This window comes from Pseudochaenichthys georgianus, chromosome 23 (assembly GCF_902827115.2).
Source record: "Pseudochaenichthys georgianus chromosome 23, fPseGeo1.2, whole genome shotgun sequence".
Classification (NCBI taxonomy): Eukaryota; Metazoa; Chordata; class Actinopteri; order Perciformes; family Channichthyidae; genus Pseudochaenichthys; species Pseudochaenichthys georgianus.
The window spans coordinates 23,984,040-24,005,026 of NC_047525.1; the positions used below are offsets into that span (position 1 = coordinate 23,984,040).

Consider the following 20,987-nt stretch of genomic DNA (forward strand, 5'->3'; position numbering starts at 1 on the left):
CGCATGCGCAGAATGGCCCGCTCCCTACATCCCACCAGTGGCAGCGCCAGGGTATGGCTGGGGTAGGCTACACCCATACCAAGAAATGGCTTAGCCCCACCTTGAAAAATGATTTTAAAGTAAGCAAAATAAAGTCTGCCAACTCGCGCGGAGTAAATTGCACAGACAGCAGTTAGTGAGATTGATTTCAGCCACTCGTCTGGAAATACCGAAGACTATAAACGGTTTTGAAAACTTTTGTCACGTAGTGATCGTGTTCTCAATAGAACATCTTTGATAACGTCTTCTGGCCAATCAGAATCAAGATAACGGCGTGGTGTTGTTGCAGGAAGTCCTGACTGAGAATACTTTTGCTGTAGTAGCCTACACTTATACATCGATACAACATTACTGTAATGAAATAAGACCCCACGGTTTTTGATGATTGATAGGTGTGTGGGCTGTCTTTCATTTTGACACAGAACAATGTTATATAAGTTAAAACATCCATTTAACATACTGTATGTTAAATGGATATATCCGCCTTCTTTCATTTATCTTTCCATTCCCAACAATATACATAAAGAAATGGCATATTTTGGACATAGTTCGAATGGTGATTAATCTGATTAATTAATTTTTAAACTGTGATTAATCTGATTAAAATGTTTAATCGTTTGACAGCCCTAATATATATATATATGTTGTATTAACATGCTAAAACTGGCAAACAAATATTGGGAAAATTGGACAAATGTGTAACATCGGTGTGAAAGTGTTATTAGAAAACGTTGGGAATGAGGAAAGTGCAAAAGACTACATGGACCATTTGCTGCTTATGTCTGATTCACACCAAGACTCTGAGGTTGATATCAGAGCTTAAACTGTTTGGGGTAAATGATCACATTTTATTCTCCAGCACGTGAAGCCTGAGAAGTTGCTGTCGCGCTAAAACGATCCAGCAATCTGCGTCTTTACTTCCTTTTATTTATTTATATCCCTTCATCGCTGCTGCTGCTGGCCTGTGAAGACACTCCTGATGGAATCTGATTGCCGTACAAGAACAGATTTTCCTAACCATTGCCCGCATGTATCGCCCAGTCCCTCCCTTTATCTCCCTTTCCCTCCCCCAACAACCACTCCCCACCCTGTTGCGAATATAAAAAGATGATGCATGCAATGTAACGCTGCTGTGCTGTTATGCCTCATTTCAGCGGGGGCCTCAGTGTGATTTAGAGAGGCTCCTGAGGCACAACTGGGGGAGGGGTGTGCATCTTTATTGGTCTATGTTTGTTTTGTATACCGTGTGTGTTCAGGATGTTCAGAATGCAGGACATTAGGAGTGAAATAACCTGTGTTTGGATGAGATGTTGGCCCCCGCTACTCCAGCCTGACCTTCATTTGAATTCAACAGGACGTGGCGCTCCTCTCAACACCACTTTGGACGTGGCGGTTTTTTAAACGGAGCGAAATTGAGCTGTCTCGTCCCGGTGCCGGCGATGTATCACTTAGGCAATTACAACCTTCACGGATCTATTGGCAATAAAAAGAGAGGTTTTATGAAGCGCTAGCATGCCAGCATGTACGACAATTCCTACAGAAGGGAGGTGTTTGATTTGTGTCCTCTTCAACTGAGATGTGCTGCGATATCACATCTCATTTTGAACCCTTGTTGGGTTTGTGTTGGCCAGCTGTGCTTTTACGGTGTGTTCAACGGGCCTAAAATGGCAAATTACCCTACAGAGGCAATAATAAATCAACCGCCCAAACGCTATGACGTGTAATTGAGATTTCACAGCCCTCTCTCTTTTTCTCACACTAAAAAATAAGTAAAGATGTAAATCCCCCCCTCCAAGCTGGCCTCCACCATCTTTCCCGCTCCCATGATCCACCACAGCCATAATGAGATTTGATGTTAATCCCGACACAATATCACAAGATTACGCGCCTCCATAATGCCAACGGTGGAGAATGGGGTTTGGCGCGTGCAGAGGCTTGGCTGCCGAAAGCACACTAATGTAAGCTATGTGTAATTGGGTGGTAATGCATCTGGTATGTAGATGAATGAAGAAGCGGGAAATACACCCCCCCCCCCCCCCCCCCGGGAAATACACCCCCCCCCCCCTGCTAGGTTTACCTCCCTGTCAGACGAGCCCAAGGAGGCAGATCAAGGACAACCAAAAGCTAAGGGAAGCGGAAAGAGAGAAAGCAACAGATTGGAGAGGAAAAATAAGTGAGGGATTTATTATTTTATTATTTCTGTGTGGATTGGTAAAAGTCAATAGGTTAAATCTCTGACTTATCTTAAAAATGTACCTGCAAAGAATGATCGTAAATTCAATAGAGTATTAAACGTTTTCCACCCAAAATGAGCTAGGTTAGCTATGTTAGCTAGGCTAGCTAGGTTAGCTAGGTTAGCTATGTTAGCTAGGTTAGCTAGGTTAGCTAGTTTACTGTTTTAAAAAACGGCATCAAAACGCCCTGAAAACGAAAATGCAATACAAATAAAAACAAAGATTGTCAGCGAGACAGCAACACTTTGACCTACTGTATAGAAAGTGGCTCAGGCAAGGTCATATGCACAACCTTGAAAAATGTTGTTAGCGCTTCTATGCTAGCCAGTCGCTTAGTGCCTGTCAATCTATCTCTATGAGCTAGCTAGCTTTGTTGCTAATGAAAACAATATTTTTACGAGATTAGCTTGAACACTGATCTTAAAATGAAACACATTTGGGCAGGTATACTTTGCCCCAGCCAAGCAACTGTTTAAAATAATACAAATAAACTAAAACAACAGCTCTTTCTGCTTAAAATCAGTTCAGTTGTGTGTTAGCTTAGCACGCTACCTATAGGGGTTACATTGCATTTCTGTAATCCAGTTATTTTCGATTCCTGAGCTACATTAGCAGCTTACTTTTTATCCTCCGTACATGTGTTGGATATTATTTTATATGTTACATATTTAAAGGACTCATTTCATTGAGGAATATTGCTGTCAGTGTGTGATTTAAAGTCCCAAGCGAGCAGCCTGTGTGTTTAGCTGTGTGCTGTACTGATATCAGTCCTGAGCCATGTTGCTGTCACAAGCAAACACTGTGTCAACTCCTGAAACAATATCCAGCCAGGTGCCAGGAGAGTGTCAGGCGCGGGCGAGAGCGGGTGGAACAAAACGAACACCGCAAAACTGACACTGAAACATGCATTTTCTCAAGCTAACGAGCTGCTGCTACCCGGGTCAGTCTGCACCTTCACTGTAGAGATCACCCTGTTGAACACAGCGAAGATACACACACGCACGCACGCACGCACGCACGCACGCACACACACACACACACACACACACACACACACACACACACACACACACACTGCCACGCTGCTTTCTCTCTGCAGTTACCCTGACAACAGCAATATAGACAGCTTTTGTATTTGGTTTGGATTTTGGCTTTCAACCCAAATTAAAGATATTGCCTTTTTTCATTTTACTACCTCCAGCCTGAAGGGATTCTTGTTGTTGTAAAATCAGGGAAATACTTAGCATTTGGAAATCGTTTTTAATTGATTTATTTGAACTGCACCATCTTGGAAATGGTGTTACTCTTTATAAGCAACAAGATATACTGTATTGCGCTTTATATATTGTCCTTATTTCTTATATTTGGGTGTAATAATGTACTGCTGCCGTGGTGTACCTGTGCTCATTAATATTCTTAGTGACTATAATAGGCAGTTTTGTGTGGCTGTGGTCCTAACAGAGGCTGATCAAATACGGTTTATGTTGAAGGAATGCCATTAGGGCATAACAGTATTTTAATGTGATGGAGGGGTGTTCTTCATGTCGACCCCTGACCTCTCGAGGAGATGATTTACGGCACATCTCTCCTGCTCTCCCCGAGGAAATCATGCTGGATCTATGGCCGTCATTTACATCTCCGGGAATTAAAGCAGCAGTTTGTAGTTACGGCTCGAGGCCTCGTGAATCAAACTTTATTGACCACTTGGAGAGTTACAGACACCCGTTGAATACCAAATGCCAGGTGAAAGGTGGAGGAAATATGCTCCGGCTGTGGAGATTGAAGGTGGGTGCTGCTCATAAATATGGAGATTTGGATTCCAATAAGATCCTCTACAACCAGAGGGGATTAACGCATACGTTTATAATGTTTTAAAAGATAACACCGGGTTTGTAAAAGACACTGAAAGCATCCTGTATACACTATTTTTTTTATATTTTATATCTTACCTAAGGACTGCAGATGGAAATTAGCTATTAGCTCAAATCTGGCATTTTTTTAATCTCGTCTATTTTCTGAGATTAATGTATTTGTATGCATGTTGATAATAATAATAATAATAATAATATCAGAAGGTTGACTTGGACCTCTTTTGCTTTTAGTGAAATAACTATTTGAAAACTGCATTATCACAAAAAAAGAAATAGCAATATTTTGTTTCGCCACAACCTACACATTCAGCAACTGTCTTATACTCAGCATAGGCAGTAATTATAAGATACGTTATGCAAATATCCAACCCTGACAACCCCCGACAACCACCTCACTATATTGATAAAAAATATATATTAATACTATTACTAACACAAGGAGAAGCTCAACAGCTCTGGGTAGGATTTGTGTATTTTCAGAGATTCAAATGTGGTTGGAAATCTAATCTAAAAAGGACTTAACTATTCAAATGTTCAGGTTATCAGTATGTAGTGTCTCTACTTTAAAGAGTCCTCTCCTGCTGATGTTCAGGTGTATATCAGTATGTAGTGTCTCTACTTTAAAGAGTTCTCTCCTGCTGATGTTCAGGTGTATATCAGTATGTAGTGTCTCTACTTTAAAGAGTCCTCTCCTGCTGATGTTCAGGTGTATATCAGTATGTAGTGTCTCTACTTTAAAGAGTCCTCTCCCGCTGATGTTCAGGTGTATATCAGTATGTAGTGTCTCTACTTTAAAGAGTCCTCTCCCGCTGATGTTCAGGTGTATATCAGTATGTAGTGTCTCTACTTTAAAGAGTCCTCTCCTGCTGATGTTCAGGTGTATATCAGTATGTAGTGTCTCTACTTTAAAGAGTCCTCTCCTGCTGATGTTCAGGTGTGTATCAGTATGTAGTGTCTCTACTTTAAAGAGTCCTCTCCTGCTGATGTTCAGGTGTATATCAGTATGTAGTGTCTCTACTTTAAAGAGTCCTCTCCTGCTGATGTTCAGGTGTATATCAGTATGTAGTGTCTCTACAGGGACATGTCTCCATGCTTTAATGTTAAAAAAGCTCTTTATTTTTCTCTTTTCACCCTCTGTCTGAAACCAGAGCCCAGTCTGCTCTGATTGGTCAGCTGGCCGGCTCTGTTGTGATAGCTTAGAGATGTCTAGTGCCTTAGCCTATCAAGTACAATGCTTTGGAGTGCTAGCCAATACGAATGATAGATTGTGATCTCAATTTGATGCAGAACTTTGGGATTCTGACCTTTGCAGACCATTGACATGCACTCAAACCTAACACACATTACAGGAAAGGGAAATCTCTGAAAAGCACAATAGGGCCTCGTCAAAACTCTTTTTTTCAACAGCGCAAGATGCAGTAGAGTAATATCTTGCCAGGCACTTGTTTCCCCCTACGGAGAGTCTGTCCTTGCTTCCTTGATGAAAGAGGCCTTTCTACCTGCTGTTGCTTGTCGGGAAAAGCAGATGGTCAATGGCTCCTGACCCTCTAAAGCCGCCTTGTCACTCTATGATACAAGTGCCTCTTCCTGACACAAAGTATGCCATGTCCTTCCCCCGTGAGGTTCCTGTTCCCTTTGTAATATTCAAGAAGAAAAAAGGGGCCGATTAGCAGGCATGAAGTATGCATGAGTTCAGAAACCCCCCGTATGCAGGAGCTGCTCTGCTGAGGGGAAGTCTGGAAGCACTCCAGCTGTGCTTTTAGCAACTTTAGCAATTTCAGGATGCAGTCTTTTTTGCCTACACTAAAATCTGGGGGGGTTTTAGTCGTGGAAGAGCAGACTTCATTTTCTACATCACCTATTGCTGCACATATCCCCCTGTGTGTGGCTTGTTGTTTAAGGCAGTCCCGTGGTACTTGAAAGCCAACACTCTTGTTGGGCCTCCGCGCTGAAATCATGATGTCCCCTAAGAACCAATTCAGAGGTGGCAGCACTTGACTTGATTGCCCTTAAGTAACTGACAGGTTTGCGGTGAAACAGGGTAAGTGTTTAGTGGCAACGAGAAACAGATCAGAGAGAAGAAGAACACACGTCACGTTCCCTCATGGCCCGGTGGCTGGGGAGGCTGGTTGTTGGGAGGACTCGTCTGAGGTACCTTCAGGGAATATAGGAGCGTTCGATTGGACGCCATTTGGACGGCTGTACTGCAGAGCAAGGGGTTGCATTTTTATCCTTTGTCCCACACATTTAGCCGATGTCCCGCGTTTGATTGGCAGTCGCCGGTCGAAAACAACGCTTTTATCCAAAGGTGTGTAGAAATCGAAAGGGCTATCACCATTAGTTGTGTCAGATGTCAATCAATCAACAGATACATGTATTTACTTATGGGTTTTTACAGGTGATTATGTTTTGAAGCGACGATTCCCCGAAACTCACGAGAAACACGTGGCTCATAAAGAAAATATCGATCTGTGGATAATCCTCCTGAAACCAAAATATAAACGCAACGCAGTAACATGTCCTGCATTGTCCCACAAGAACCTCGTCTTTGTCCCACATGTGGCAAACTGTATTGGAAAATGCAGTATCAGCGTGCATGCTCTACACTTACTTTCACAATATGTAGCTGTAAAAGTAAGTGTTGCGACTTTTGAATGAGCGAAAAGACTATTCCTGCAAATGAAGACCGATTTTAATGACCTTGCTTCTCCCCGTCTCAAAGCACTCAGTTCGCCCCCTGCATGAATGATGGTTGCAAACATTTCATTTCCTTTCACCATCTGCCAGAGCAAGGAAGGGAAAGCATTGGTACTTTTGTTTGAAAAATGTCACTACTGTGTTTTCAGTTTTCTCGTTGTGCTATAATGCATTCACTTATCTGCCTCGTTGCATCCACTGAACATACTTTAAGCTTAGCCACAAGTCCGGATGCAGCTAGTCCGGTTTGTTTCAAGGTGGAAAAAGCTGTCGTCTTTTGGGGTGTCACGTGTGTTTAGACTATTTTTCCACTCGGCTCCACTTCCTAACTTTACCTTCTCATACTTTGTAGTGTTTGCGCCAAAATAATGCCCTCCTATCTGTATCTTCGTACGACATTGCAACAGGTTCCGGACGTAAGCGTGTCTTTCTTTATTTGCTAGAAATATGCTATAATTCTGACTGGTTGTTGATGGTTTGCACAAAATCCAACAGGTTAAAGCTAGTAGGCTGGACCGGATAGGCACAACTGGGTAATGTAGTGTTGCACGGTGTACCGCTACTTGGAAGGTACCGCGATACCCTGCCGTTAAAAACGTTACGATTCCTCCGTGTCATTAGTATCGGTACTTTAAGAATGACGGGGGAAAAGTACTCCGGTGAGAAAGCGCCGTTTTAATAAGAGCCGTGTGTGTTCAGCGCTCTGCTTCCACTCCCTGCCTGCAGTCCCTCCCCTCTCAAGCACGCTCTAAGTCCCGCCCCTCTCAAGCACGCTCTAAGTCCCGCCCCTCTCAAGCACGCTCTAAGTCCCTCCCCTCTCAAGCACGCTCTAAGTCCCTCCCCTCTCTCGTGCACGCTCTAAGTCCCTCCCCTCTCAAGCACGCTCTAAGTCCCTCCCCTCTCTCGTGCACGCTCTAAGTCCCTCCCCTCTCTCGTGCACGCTCTAAGTCCCTCCCCTCTCTCGTGCAAGCTCTAAGTCCCTCCCCTCTCAAGCACGCTCTAAGTCCCTCCCCTCTCTCGTGCACGCTCTAAGTCCCGCCCCTCTCTCGTGCACGCTCTAAGTCCCTCCCCTCTCTCAAGCACGCTCCAAGTCCCTCCCCTCTCTCAAGCACGCTCTAAGTCCCTCCCCTCTCAAGCACGCTCTAAGTCCCTCCCCTCTCTCAAGCACGCTCCAAGTCCCTCCCCTCTCAAGCACGCTCTAAGTCCCTCCCCTCTCAAGCACGCTCTACGTCCCTCCCCTCTCAAGCACGCTCTAAGTCCCTCCCCTCTCAAGCACGCTCTAAGCCCCTCCCCTCTCAAGCCCGCTCTAAGTCCCTCCCCTCTCAAGCACGCTCTAAGTCCCTCCCCTCTCAAGCCCGCTCTAAGTCCCTCCCCTCTCAAGCACGCTCTAAGTGCCTCCCCTCTCAAGCACGCTCTAAGTCCCTCCCCTCTCTCTTGTGCACGCTCTAAGTCCCTCCCCTCTCAAGCACGCTCTAAGTCCCTCCCCTCTCTCTTGTGCACGCTCTAAGTCCCTCCCCTCTCAAGCACGCTCTAAGTCCCTCCCCTCTCAAGCACGCTCTAAGTCCCTCCCCTCTCAAGCTCGCTCTAAGTCCCTCCCCTCTCAAGCACGTTCTAAGTCCCTCCCCTCTCAAGCACGCTCTAAGTCCCTCCCCTCTCAAGCACGCTCTAAGTCCCTCCCCTCTCGTGCACGCTCTAAGTCCCTCCCCTCTCTCGTGTACGCTCTAAGTCCCTCCCCTCTCGTGCACGCTCTAAGTCCCTCCCCTCTCAAGCACGCTCCAAGTCCCTCCCCTCTCAAGCACGCTCCAAGTCCCTCCCCTCTCAAGCACGCTCTAAGTCCCTCCCCTCTCAAGCACGCTCTAAGTCCCTCCCCTCTCAAGCTCGCTCTAAGTCCCTCCCCTCTCAAGCACGTTCTAAGTCTCTCCCCTCTCAAGCACGCTCTAAGTCCCTCCCCTCTCTCGTGCACGCTCTAAGTCCCTCCCCTCTCAAGCACGCTCTAAGTCCCTCCCCTCTCTCAAGCACGCTCTAAGTCCCTCCCCTCTCAAGCTCGCTCTAAGTCCCTCCCCTCTCAAGCACGTTCTAAGTCCCTCCCCTCTCAAGCACGCTCTAAGTCCCTCCCCTCTCAAGCAAGCTCTAAGTCCCTCCCCTCTCGTGCAAGCTCTAAGTCCCTCCCCTCTCGTGCACGCTCTAAGTCCCTCCCCTCTCAAGCACGCTCCAAGTCCCTCCCCTCTCAAGCACGCTCTAAGTCCCTCCCCTCTCAAGCACGCTCCAAGTCCCTCCCCTCTCAAGCACGCTCTAAGTCCCTCCCCTCTCAAGCACGCTCTAAGTCCCTCCCCTCTCAAGCACGCTCTAAGTCCCTCCCCCCTCTCAAGCACGCTCTAAGTCCCTCCCCTCTCAAGCTCGCTCTAAGTCCCTCCCCTCTCTCTTGTGCACGCTCTAAGTCCCTCCCCTCTCAAGCACGCTCTAAGTCCCTCCCCTCTCGTGCACGCTCTAAGTCCCTCCCCTCTCGTGCACGCTCTAAGTCCCTCCCCTCTCTCGTGCACACTCTAAGTCCCTCCCCTCTCAAGCACGCGCTAAGTCCCTCCCCTTTCGTGCACGCTCTAAGTCCCTCCCCTCTCAAGCCCGCTCTAAGTCCCTCCCCTCTCAAGCATGCTCTAAGTCCCTCCCCTCTCTCGTGCACGCGCTAGCTGCCAGAGCATGTGAGAAAGCGAGAAGCATGGCTGCAAGTGGGAAGTGCGCCTCGGCTTGTTGACAAAAAAGACGCCAGAAGCGAAATGTGGAAGTATTTGAGCGATATCTCTGACAGTGAGGTTATGTTCTATTTTTTATATATATATACAAATCTATTTTGACAAAAAAGTTGTTTATCGATGATGCTTATTTTTGATTTAATACGAATTATCGTCATTTATTTTATTTACTGTTCTCATTGTTTGTGTGTTTGTGTTTGTGTTATGGTTCTGGTGTGAAATAAAGCACAATAATTACATTTAGGACTGTTTCCCTTTTTTTCGGAATCGCAATTCTTGACTTGGTATCGAAACCAAAATATTGGTATCGTGACAACGCTGCTGGGCATCGATTACGCGATTTATCCATAGATTATTAGTCTAATTGGAGTTGCATTGGTAAAAAATTCCCTGTCGAGTTTCCTTCACAGTCATGCCATGAGTACAGCATAACACATACTGAATGGCATATGTCGTGTAGTAGCAGCTATTGTCGTTACGATTATCTTTACGAGTTCACCCGACCTCAGCAAGTCTCAAACCTCCCCCCGCTGCTTTTCGGCGAACGATAGGTTTGGATAAAAACAATCAGAAACCCAGCTTCTCCTTCTCTCCTCCTCTCTGAGCTCCATGGCAACATTCACTCTGATATGCAGATACCCCCCCCCATGTGTACAGCGCAGCACAGAGGGGGATATTGACTTTTTCAGAGAGGCAGAAAGATTTCGCATTAATTGTTGAGCGTAAACTGTGTTTCTCATCTTTTGCCTTTTCTTTCTTCTCTCACCAGATGTAGAGGGAAGCCTGATGGATCTGCACCCTGAAGACAATCTACCCAATCCGCAGACAGTTCTCTTTGCTTCAGCCATCCCAATGAAGCTCTATCGGTAGCGTTTCGTCACGTGTTTGGAACTCGTCCTGCTCACCTCACCGATACAACTCACTTTACTAAACCCACCATGGATCGCCTGTGTCCGGGTGAAGCTGTGAGCCGGACACAGGCCCTGTTTGGGAAACTGTAGCCACCCGGATTCCTCTTCAACGGGTTTCATGTGATTTCACTCTGGAGTTATTCGTCATTGGCACCAGGGATGGATGTACCAGAAGCCAGCAAGCATGGCAAGAAGTCGACGAGTCAAAAGCTGGAGGACCAGAAGAAGGTAGGCCGAACTTTAAGATGTCCTCCCGCTGGGTGTGCGACTGCGTGTTTGCTGTGAAGGTGGAAGCCGACGGATCAAAGCGTGTTCTTGTTGTTCTCTTAACAAAAGGAGAACATGGTGTCTGAATTCCCAGCGGCTCCTTTCTTCCTATCTCCTAATAGCTATTTATAAAGTTGCTGTGTCTCCACTCTTTCATCTGGGCTCATGTGGCGTGGCCCCCCCCAACCTCCCGTGGGAATACATGTTTACTCACTATTTGATTTGCTTGTTATGTTAACCCCTCTGGAAATAGGAAGGGAAATAGCACCCGTGAATATGAGATACATGTATTCCTGTAAAGCAGTATCATGTGCGCTAATGGGGGCGGTTTGGGTGTGCGGGGAAAGCGCTTGGATAGATAATGGTGCGCTTAACGGAGGCTCGTTTTGAGTCTGATTGTGTGTGTAGTGTGTAGTGTGTAGTGTGCGGTACGTGCACTTAAACAACTGAAATGTTGATATTATACATTGATTTAAAGTCCAGTTTATAGTGTGGATCAATGGAGAGAGCATGGGCTGCAGAAGATGGGATTTCACGACTGCCAGAGAGGGCAAAAGTACACACATGCTTCCTTTAGTCAAGTAGAAGTACAGATACTCGTGTTTAAAAAGAAGTAGAAGTAGAAAGTTCAGGTATTTGAGTTCAACATGTAAGAAGGAGAAAGTACAGGTATTTGTATTCAACATGTAAGAAGTAGAAAGTACAGGTATTTGAGTTCAACATGAGAGAAGTAGAAAGTACAGGTATTTGAGTTCAACATGTAAGAAGTAGAAAGTACAGGTATTTGAGTTCAACATGTAAGAAGGAGAAAGTACAGGTATTTGTATTCAACATGTAAGAAGTAGAAAGTACAGGTATTTGAGTTCAACATGAGAGAAGTAGAAAGTACAGGTATTTGAGTTCAACATGTAAGAAGTAGAAAGTACAGGTATTTGAGTTCAACACATAAGAAGTAGAAAGTACAGGTATTTGAGTTCAACATGAGAGAAGTAGAAAGTACAGGTATTTGGGTTCAACATGTAAGAAGTAGAAAGTACAGGTATTTGGGTTCAACATGTGAGAAGTAGAAAGTACAGGTATTTGAGTTCAACATGTAAGAAGTAGAAAGTACAGGTATTTGAGTTCAACATGTAAGAAGTAGAAAGTACAGGTATTTGAGTTCAACATGTAAGAAGTAGAAAGTACAGGTATTTGGGTTCAACATGTGAGAAGTAGAAAGTACAGGTATTTGTATTCAACATGTAAGAAGTAGAAAGTACAGGTATTTGAGTTCAACATGTAAGAAGTAGAAAGTACAGGTATTTGTATTCAACATGTAAGAAGTAGAAAGTACAGGTATTTGTATTCAACATGTAAGAAGTAGAAAGTACAGGTATTTGAGTTCAACATGTAAGAAGTAGAAAGTACAGGTATTTGAGTTCAACATGTAAGAAGTAGAAAGTACAGGTATTTGGGTTCAAAGTGTAAGAAGTAGAAAGTACAGGTATTTGAGTTCAACATGTAAGAAGTAGAAAGTACAGGTATTTGGGTTCAACATGTAAGAAGTAGAAAGTACAGGTATTTGAGTTCAACATGTAAGAAGTAGAAAGTACAGGTATTTGAGTTCAACATGTAAGAAGTAGAAAGTACAGGTATTTGAGTTCAACATGTAAGAAGTAGAAAGTACAGGTATTTGGGTTCAACATGTAAGAAGTAGAAAGTACAGGTATTTGAGTTCAACATGTAAGAAGTAGAAAGTACAGGTATTTGAGTTCAACATGTGAGAAGTAGAAAGTACAGGTATTTGAGTTCAACATGTGAGAAGTAGAAAGTACAGGTATTTGAGTTCAACATGTAAGAAGTAGAAAGTACAGGTATTTGAGTTCAACATGTAAGAAGTAGAAAGTACAGGTATTTGGGTTCAAAATGTAAGAAGTCAAAGTAAAAAGTCGTCAGAAAAACAAGTAGTGGAGTAAAGTACTGATACCAGAAACATGTACTTCCCACATCTGACAACAGCAGACATAAGATCTATCTCTGAGCGATGCATAGCGACTAAACCCAGCCTGAAACGGATCAAGGAAACTCACCGACCTGATTCCTCTAATGAAGTGCTTCTGATAATCCTAACGATGGTCCAGGCGCGGCGCAGTAATACATCAGGCCTGACATTCGTAGCGCTATTAAGATAACATAAAACTTTGATTGCACTTTATTATGTTCCCTCCTTTGAGACCGGGGTGCCTTCTGGGAGTGCTCTTCTTATTGCACTCTTCAAAGCCACAGACGTGTTGCTTCCCGCGCTGCCAGGCAACAACATTGTATTCCCTTTTCTTTTAGAGGAGGCGTAGGAAGGAGGCAGTGATTCTGACCTTGGAGTTGTGATACTTTGTGGACGATTGCAAAGCTCTGCAGTAGATCTTAACACATACACATATCCAGTGGCTCCTCTCGATGTATAATACGTCCTGCTTGCCGTTACTCTAATGGAGGGGAGTCTTTGTGCAATGTGGAAACACCGCGGTGCAAATCAAACCTGTGGTACAAAGGAAAGGGGTCGTCAGTGTGAAGCTGACCATTGAGCGGCCCGACCAAGCAAGGAGGCAGGGGCTTCAAATATAACACACACGCACGCACGCACGCACACACACACACACACACACACACACACACACACACACACACACACACACACACACACAACACAACACACACACACACACACACACACACACACACACACCACACACACACACACACACACACACACACACACACACCCTACCCCTAAGCTGAATCCAGCAGCCCTGTTAGCTTAGCTTAGCTTAGCTTAACTTAGCTTAGCTTAGCTTAGCTGTGGAAACTCCAAGAAATATCCTGACATTCATTGCATTTTTTCGGGTGTTCCCATATTTAACTATTCCACACATTGTTCTACGTTTTTGTTATATTTTTTTAATGACAATCATGGACTCTTTTGCTGTGATATTACAACATGTAATAAAAAGCATGATCAAATCTCACACGGTTGTTTTATTGGACATTATAGAACCAGATGTTTTTACATTTAAACACAGAAGGTTTTTTAAAACCAGCCCAGATTTATATTGTCGATCTTCTGTCAAACAATACAACATGTTATTTAATGAGATTTAGGGATAGTAAAAAGGTTATTTTGTTCAAATCAAATCTAGTTTTATTTATATCGCACATTTATAACGATGTTTGGTGGAGCCAAAGTGCTGAACATATAATAAAAATAGCCTACAGTAGAAACACTTTACAGCAAATACAACAGCTCAGACCCTCTGTCCTCAGACCCGCTGTCCTTAGACCCTCTATCCTTAGACCCTCCGTCCTCAGACCCTCTGTCCTTAGACCCTCTATCCTTAGACCCTCTATCCTTAGACCCTCTATCCTTAGACCCTCTATCCTTAGACCCTCCGTCCTTAGACCCTCTATCCTTAGACCCTCTGTCCTTAGACCCGCTATCCTTAGACCCTCCGTCCTTAGACCCTCTATCCTTAGACCCTCTGTCCTTAGACCCGCTATCCTTAGACCCTCCGTCCTTAGACCCTCTGTCCTCAGACCCTCTGTCCTCAGACCCTCTGTCCTCAGACCCTCCGTCCTTAGACCCTCTATCCTTAGACCCTCTGTCCTTAGACCCGCTATCCTTAGACCCTCCGTCCTTAGACCCTCTATCCTTAGACCCTCTGTCCTTAGACCCGCTATCCTTAGACCCTCCGTCCTTAGACCCTCTATCCTTAGACCCTCTGTCCTTAGACCCGCTATCCTTAGATCCTCCGTCCTTAGACCCTCTATCCTTAGACCCTCTATCCTTAGACCCTCCGTCCTTAGACCCTCTATCCTTAGACCCTCTGTCCTCAGACCCTCTGTCCTTAGACCCTCTATCCTTAGACCCTCTGTCCTTAGACCCTCTATCCTTAGACCCTCTATCCTTAGACCCTCTGTCCTTTGACCCTCTATCCTTAGACCCTCTATCCTTAGACCCTCTGTCCTTAGACCCTCTATCCTTAGACCCTCTGTCCCCAGACCCTCTATCCTTAGACCCTCACATCGTACAAGGAAACACTTCCAGAGAAACCCCACAGTTTAAGGGAACATGGAGAAACCTCAGGGAGAGCAGCAGAGGAGGGATCCCTCTCCAGGACGGACAGGCGTGCAATAGATGCCGTGTGGAAATCCAAGAGATAATACATGTCACAGCGTATAGACCGGATGTTAGGAAATGCGTCTGTAATGAGAAGATGAGACTTAGTGCAGTTTGCTTCAACTTCAGTTCATTTAAATTCCTTTGATTTCCACCAACAGCTCAGCAGCGCTCATCGGCATCAACATGCAAATGCATCAAACCCAGTGAGGCTTCAACGTCACAGAGACATTGTGAACATCAGCTCTGCAGTGTGAGAAGTGTGTGAGAAGTGTGTGAGAAGTGTGTGAGAAGTGTGTGAGAAGTGTGTGAGCCCCCGGTGGGAGATTGTCTTCGTGCAGAAAAGTTGTAAAGCTGAGAGCTTTATTTAGCCTTGTCTTCCCCTCCCTCACACTCTCTCATCTCCCTCCCCTCCCACGCCTCTCTCTGTTTGCCTCCCCTTCATATCCTCTGTCTTCTCCCGACGGGTGGGGCGTCTTATTTGTATTCCCGTGACGGAGGGGGCGGTGATTAGGATCAGACGGCTCACCTGACCCCGAGGGAGACTGTGATTGGTTGTGTTTGGGCAGCTGTGTTGCTAAGGAATCTCCTCAAGTCTTCTCATCAGCTCTCCCTGTGCACTGGACAATCTGTGTTTCTCACCAGTACTTCCCTGCAACCATGGCAACCGTTTATACTGGGGGACGCTAGGGACACCACTTTTGGAGATGGCACATTGTGTCCCCACAACTTTGTAGGGCTGCTCGATTATAGCAACAATCATAATCTCGATTATTTGGGTCAATAATTGAAATCACGATTATTAAAAACGATTTAGTTTGAAAACATGAATTTATTAGAGAAATATTTTTTTTAACAGTTGATTACCCTGAACTTCAAGTTTAATTCAACTGAAAAACCAATAAAAAAATGTTGTATACAAAAATAAAATTAATAATAATAATAAAAAAATAATCGTTTTATTTCGATTACGTTGTTTTCGTAATCGTTGCAAGCTATAATCGTAATTGCGATTAAAATACGATTAATTGAGCAACCCTACAACTTTGCATTATTTATTTATTTGTTTGTTTGTTCCACACATGGCAGTTATTTTAAAACAAAACATGTACACTGTTTGTATCTTTGATAGCGCATGGTGGTTAGGGTTATGGAGAAAAAGCCCCTTCTTAAAAATAAAAATAAAAAGTAAAATAAAAGCAATATTCTTTCAGTCACAGTTGCTTACACATACTGAAACATAAAACCATTAGGATCATGTGTTAAAATTATTCTGAAAATAGCGTGCACTAATGTGACACACATTGGATGTAGGGACGGGTGGCGCAGTGGTCTGTGCATCCGATCATCAGATCAAGGGGGAGTGCTGGGGAACTCCAGTTCGAAACCCGCTCCCGCCGCCACTGCGTCAGGCCGTTGTGTCCTTGGGCAAGACACTTCACCCAGATTTGCTCCTGTGGGTATTGTCCACAGTACATGTATAATACCAATGTATACTTGTAAAAGCGCCTCGAGGCGTGAAGATGGACGGTGTGGCGCAGTGCGCTGTGCAATGATCATCAGATCAAGAGGTGAAACCCGCCGCCGCTGCTGCGTCTGTAAAGCCGGTGTGTCCTTGGGCAAGACCCTTCACCTGAACTTGCTCCTGTGGGTATTGTCCACAGTGACCATTGCATGTATACAAAAGATGTGTAATGTGTATATGTAAAGCGCTTTGAATAAATATAAGGAATTATTATAATTATTATGTATTGATAATAAGGAAGTAGACAAAGTTATTGTGTATTCGAAACGTATACAGTTTATTACTCAATTTGCGTCCAAATGGATCCACATGTTATGCAATTGAAATAAATCTTCCATATCAGGCAAAACATATTTCTGTGAGCGCATGTTCAATCTGGACGACTGCTCACGCCTCTCGGGTGTATGTCGGTGTATGTCGGTGTATGTCTGGTGAACAAATTGAACCTTCGACACAAATAGTTTAGTTTAGTCAATTTATTGAACATGTCAGAAACAAAAAAATATAACAATAATATATATATATATATATTCTCTTTTTTTCACTCAGATTAATAATTATAACAAAGTACCGAAAAAACAAATAATAACAAACCAAAAAATAAATAAATAATAATTTTCAGATAGAGGAGAGTAAAGCAATTGTTCTGACAACATTTCAGCAGCAGATCAAAGTTACTGAACTAGCTGTCAAAGCGAAGGTACATTACATTTAGCCGACGCTTGTATCCAAAGTGCATTCGACCAGGAAGACACAACCTTGAAGAAAACAGAATCACAAATTGTTTAAATGCATGTATTATTATTATTATTTTTTAAAGTGTCCCCACCACCCTTTCTAACAAAGTGACTCTCATGCCTACTACTGCCGATTTCTCTGCTTCAACCGGGCATTGCAGCTCCCCGTCTGAGAGAGAACTATCATTTCGTCGTGTGGGAATTCACCGGCTCCCCCCCCCCCTGTGAAGTCTCATATGTGACTGTTTTGAAGCTCTGGGGATCTGGGTTGTGAAAGATGAGTGAATAATGTAATCCCGCCTTGGCTCGGTTTCCTGTATTTGATGCCTTTTTCTGTCGGAGCAGAACAATGAGAAACACGCAGCATATGCCGACTAAATAATTCACCGAGCAGGGCACACGCAGCTGTACCTCCTACTGCGCACATCACTCGATAGAACATACTGGACGCATGTAATGCTGGATTTCTAAATAAATCCGTTGGATGCCATTTCGCTTGACGTGGGCGTGACAGTCTGTCTTCATTGTTGACGGGAAATGCTTTTTTCTACGTATGGATACAATTAAGGCGTCAACCACCTGTCCATGTCAAACAAGGCTCTGTCATTGAGAGCCTTTTAGCTGCTAGTATTCAACATAAATGCATATTTTGATGTTTGTGTGTACGCCTAAGAGGACATGGTAATAACCGCGAGCTGACGTGAGTACATAATACATCAAAACAACAGATTTTGGCCATTTTGGTAATTTGACGCAAAAACATGCAATTAATATTCACTCACAAGCCGTAAAACACCTGCCCTAATCAACCCAGGTGACTTATTCGACTGGTTCAAACCAAGTATCAGCTATAAAAAATAAAAGCATAGGTGTCGTCAAATATAGTTTATAGCCTGCTCTCACTTTCATGTGCAGCCTGTTACTGGGATGAGATTGCCACTGCTGTAGATTTACACACTGCGCACAGGAACAGGGTCCAGAGCACAGCGTGTGGACACGGCTACAGTCCGATGGGCGATTCAGATGGATCGCCTTCATCTGCATGCATGTCCGAGTCATAAACCACTGCTGGAATCCATTTTACACAGGGTCTTTTGCGGTCTAGCATCCTTAAATGTCACCTTGTCGTAAAATCTGGCAAGGCCACAAACACGGTGTTGGAATTGAATCCCGTCATCCCCGCAGACGGAGTGAGTCAGGGGTCGGCTTCGAAAGCAATAGTGGGAGCTATATACATGGTAATCGTCTCGTGACTGGAGACCTCTGACTGCGACGCAGGCGGCCACGGCCCGTCCGCACAGCGGCGTGCGTTGAAGCTTCCAACGCGTCCGCCCATTCGCTTTGACTGGGGTGACGTCACTTTTAGCCCAACTGCATTGTGGGAAGCGACGTGGAGCGTTGCTGGCTTCAAAAGTTGAGCAATGTTCAAAACGAAGAGTGGAACAGGCGAGCAAGTGTGCAGGTGTGCGTCATATGAGAGGCCCCGCCTTACATTTTTCGTAAATTGTTCCGTGTGCAAAGCATTGTGGGGATTTTAAGACCGCGGAGTCTATGTGCAGCCTCGAAATGTCTCGCTACGAAGTACGCCGGGCTCTGTAGAATTCCAAGTATGCTGGACATTGGAACAGTCCTTCGGCGGCACTCGATGACGTAGTATGCTTGAAATGGTGGCTCTGGAGCAGCTTTACTCGACATTGAGAAACACCCGCAGGACGTTTCTCAATCGCGAGGATGCTGGCTTGATAGTCGCGTACTTCCAAGTCACTTCCTTCAGAAACGAAGCAAGTATGCTTCCAAGCCACGGCATCGGAAAACGAAGAAGAATGGAACAGGCTAACAAGTGTGCCACTCTCTCTAACGGTTTCAACATAAACTGTACCGAAAATAAATACCTCACGATGTCGATCTAATTATGAACTTGCTTTACTTTCAGGAACATATTTTTGGTGAGAACAAAGTCACATATTTACCAACACATGTTCCACGCCACTACATACTTACATTTCAATGTGTGCTGCGTCGGTTCAGCCATTCTCCGCAAGGGTTTTTTAAATTGGTCCGTGCGCAAAGCATTGTGGGGATTTTAAGGACGCGAAGTCTACCCATGTGCAGCCTCGAAAATTTCCCCCCAAACCAAGGACGCGGCCTCGGTGGAATTCCAAGTATGCTGGAGATTGGAACAGTCCTACTCGATGACGTAGCATCCTTGAAATATTGGCTTGGAAGCCAGTATCCTCGAGATTGAGAAACGGCCACAGACTGGTGGGAAAACACAAAATGGCAGGAAGTCAATGGCTCTGAAACGAGAAGGAACGTTAACTACAAAATAAAACAGGAAGTGCATGACGAGACTACACAAGCCTTGAACATTGAGACATTACTCGACGTAAATAACTAAATCATAACTTAATCAGTATCAGAATAGCTTTATTTGTCCCACAAACATAAGTAGTATTAAACAGGAAGTGAGTAAACAAGGCAAAATTCACAGATCTGGCGTGATGTTACACTTTGAATTTAAAATGCAGCGTCTTCTTGACACCCTCCATGTATCCGTATGCAGTCCTTTAGCCGTGCTAACGCTACAGAGGAAACCCTTGTCTTGAAGTGTCTCCGCCGTGTTCCTCTCTCGTCCACTGCCTGATGATCTGGCTGTGTGTCGAGATGATATTGTTCTCCACCGCGTGTGAGTGTGTGAGTTTCCCCCGCATACGTTGATGTGTCATACATTATGCATGCGCACTACACAGCATGTTGGCATGTAATGATGTTCCCCTTGAGTGTGGAGGGGGATCTGGAGAGAGGCTGTCAGCGCTAACAATGCCCGTGTTAGCGCACCTGTACGCATGTGAAGCTTTAGATGTGCAGCTGTGAGCCTGACACACATGGAGCAGGTGGAGCCCCGTGACCCCTCCTCAACCCCCCCGCACCTCTGGAGGGAGATAACAGGATCATTACAGCAGCTGGGAGTCTCACCGGGGACACGGCGCCGCGGGGTTTTGTACCAGCTGCATGATGGGACATGGGATCGGGGTTTTGAATGCCAAAGGTGTCGTGTGGATGAAGCCGTACAGGTAGTGTTGAAATAATCTATCTTGTGCTGTATCTAAAGAGGCCTTTGTATCGTGACTTTTCGCATGTCTGTCTGCGGCGTTTAAAACCTGTGAGATTCTGTTATTCTTGACACAGACACGTGTACTCTTCTTATCGGACTTGACGCAAGTATTCTGGCTCTTACAACAATATAATAGTTCAATCAGCAGCGTCTCCGTGTCTCCATGTTGTTATATGGGATGATACGTGGAGACCGCCCTCACTGTGGGATATGAGAAAGCATCAGCTGCAACTCTTACCTTCATTTGAATACACACACTTTGTTTGAGTGATTTAGATGCAGTGTCACTTCCTTCATCTCAGATTTGTTTTAAAGGGGCCCTATTCTGAGTTTCGCCCTTTCCTTTAGTGTGCATGTAAATGGTCTGCAAAGGCTACAATCCCCAAAGTCCCTCCGCCCGAAACGCCTCCATTGGACTCCTTTGTGTACTTCCGAAACATAGTAACATCACTATAGGCGCTTTCACTCCGCAGTACTTTTCCCACTTTAGTTCCGAAATGTTGCGTCCACCAACGGAGAGAGACTAACTTATGGCAACACGAAAGAAAACATGGGAGCGGTGGAGATGAGGAGGTGTCGGCGTTCTGGCGATTTACTCGGAAGCCAGTCCCCAACTCCGGGGGCTTCCGGCCGGGGACTTCGGGCGGCAGTATACGCCGTGAAGTGGTTTGCGGCCTGCCAGTAAACCCAAAGC

General features: G+C 44.9%; 1 protein-coding gene across 1 annotated transcript in view; it reads left to right on the top strand.

Annotated features, from left to right (window-relative positions):
* Nucleotides 1-10,447: 10,447 nt before the first annotated feature.
* The window catches only part of LOC117468422 (neuron navigator 3-like), a 247,997-nt gene continuing 237,457 nt past the window's right edge, over nucleotides 10,448-20,987 (top strand). The window contains exon 1 of the mRNA XM_034112509.2: nucleotides 10,448-10,727. Within this exon, the coding sequence (XP_033968400.2) occupies nucleotides 10,659-10,727 (69 nt within the window). The 5' untranslated portion in view covers nucleotides 10,448-10,658. The remainder of the gene's footprint in view (nucleotides 10,728-20,987) is intronic.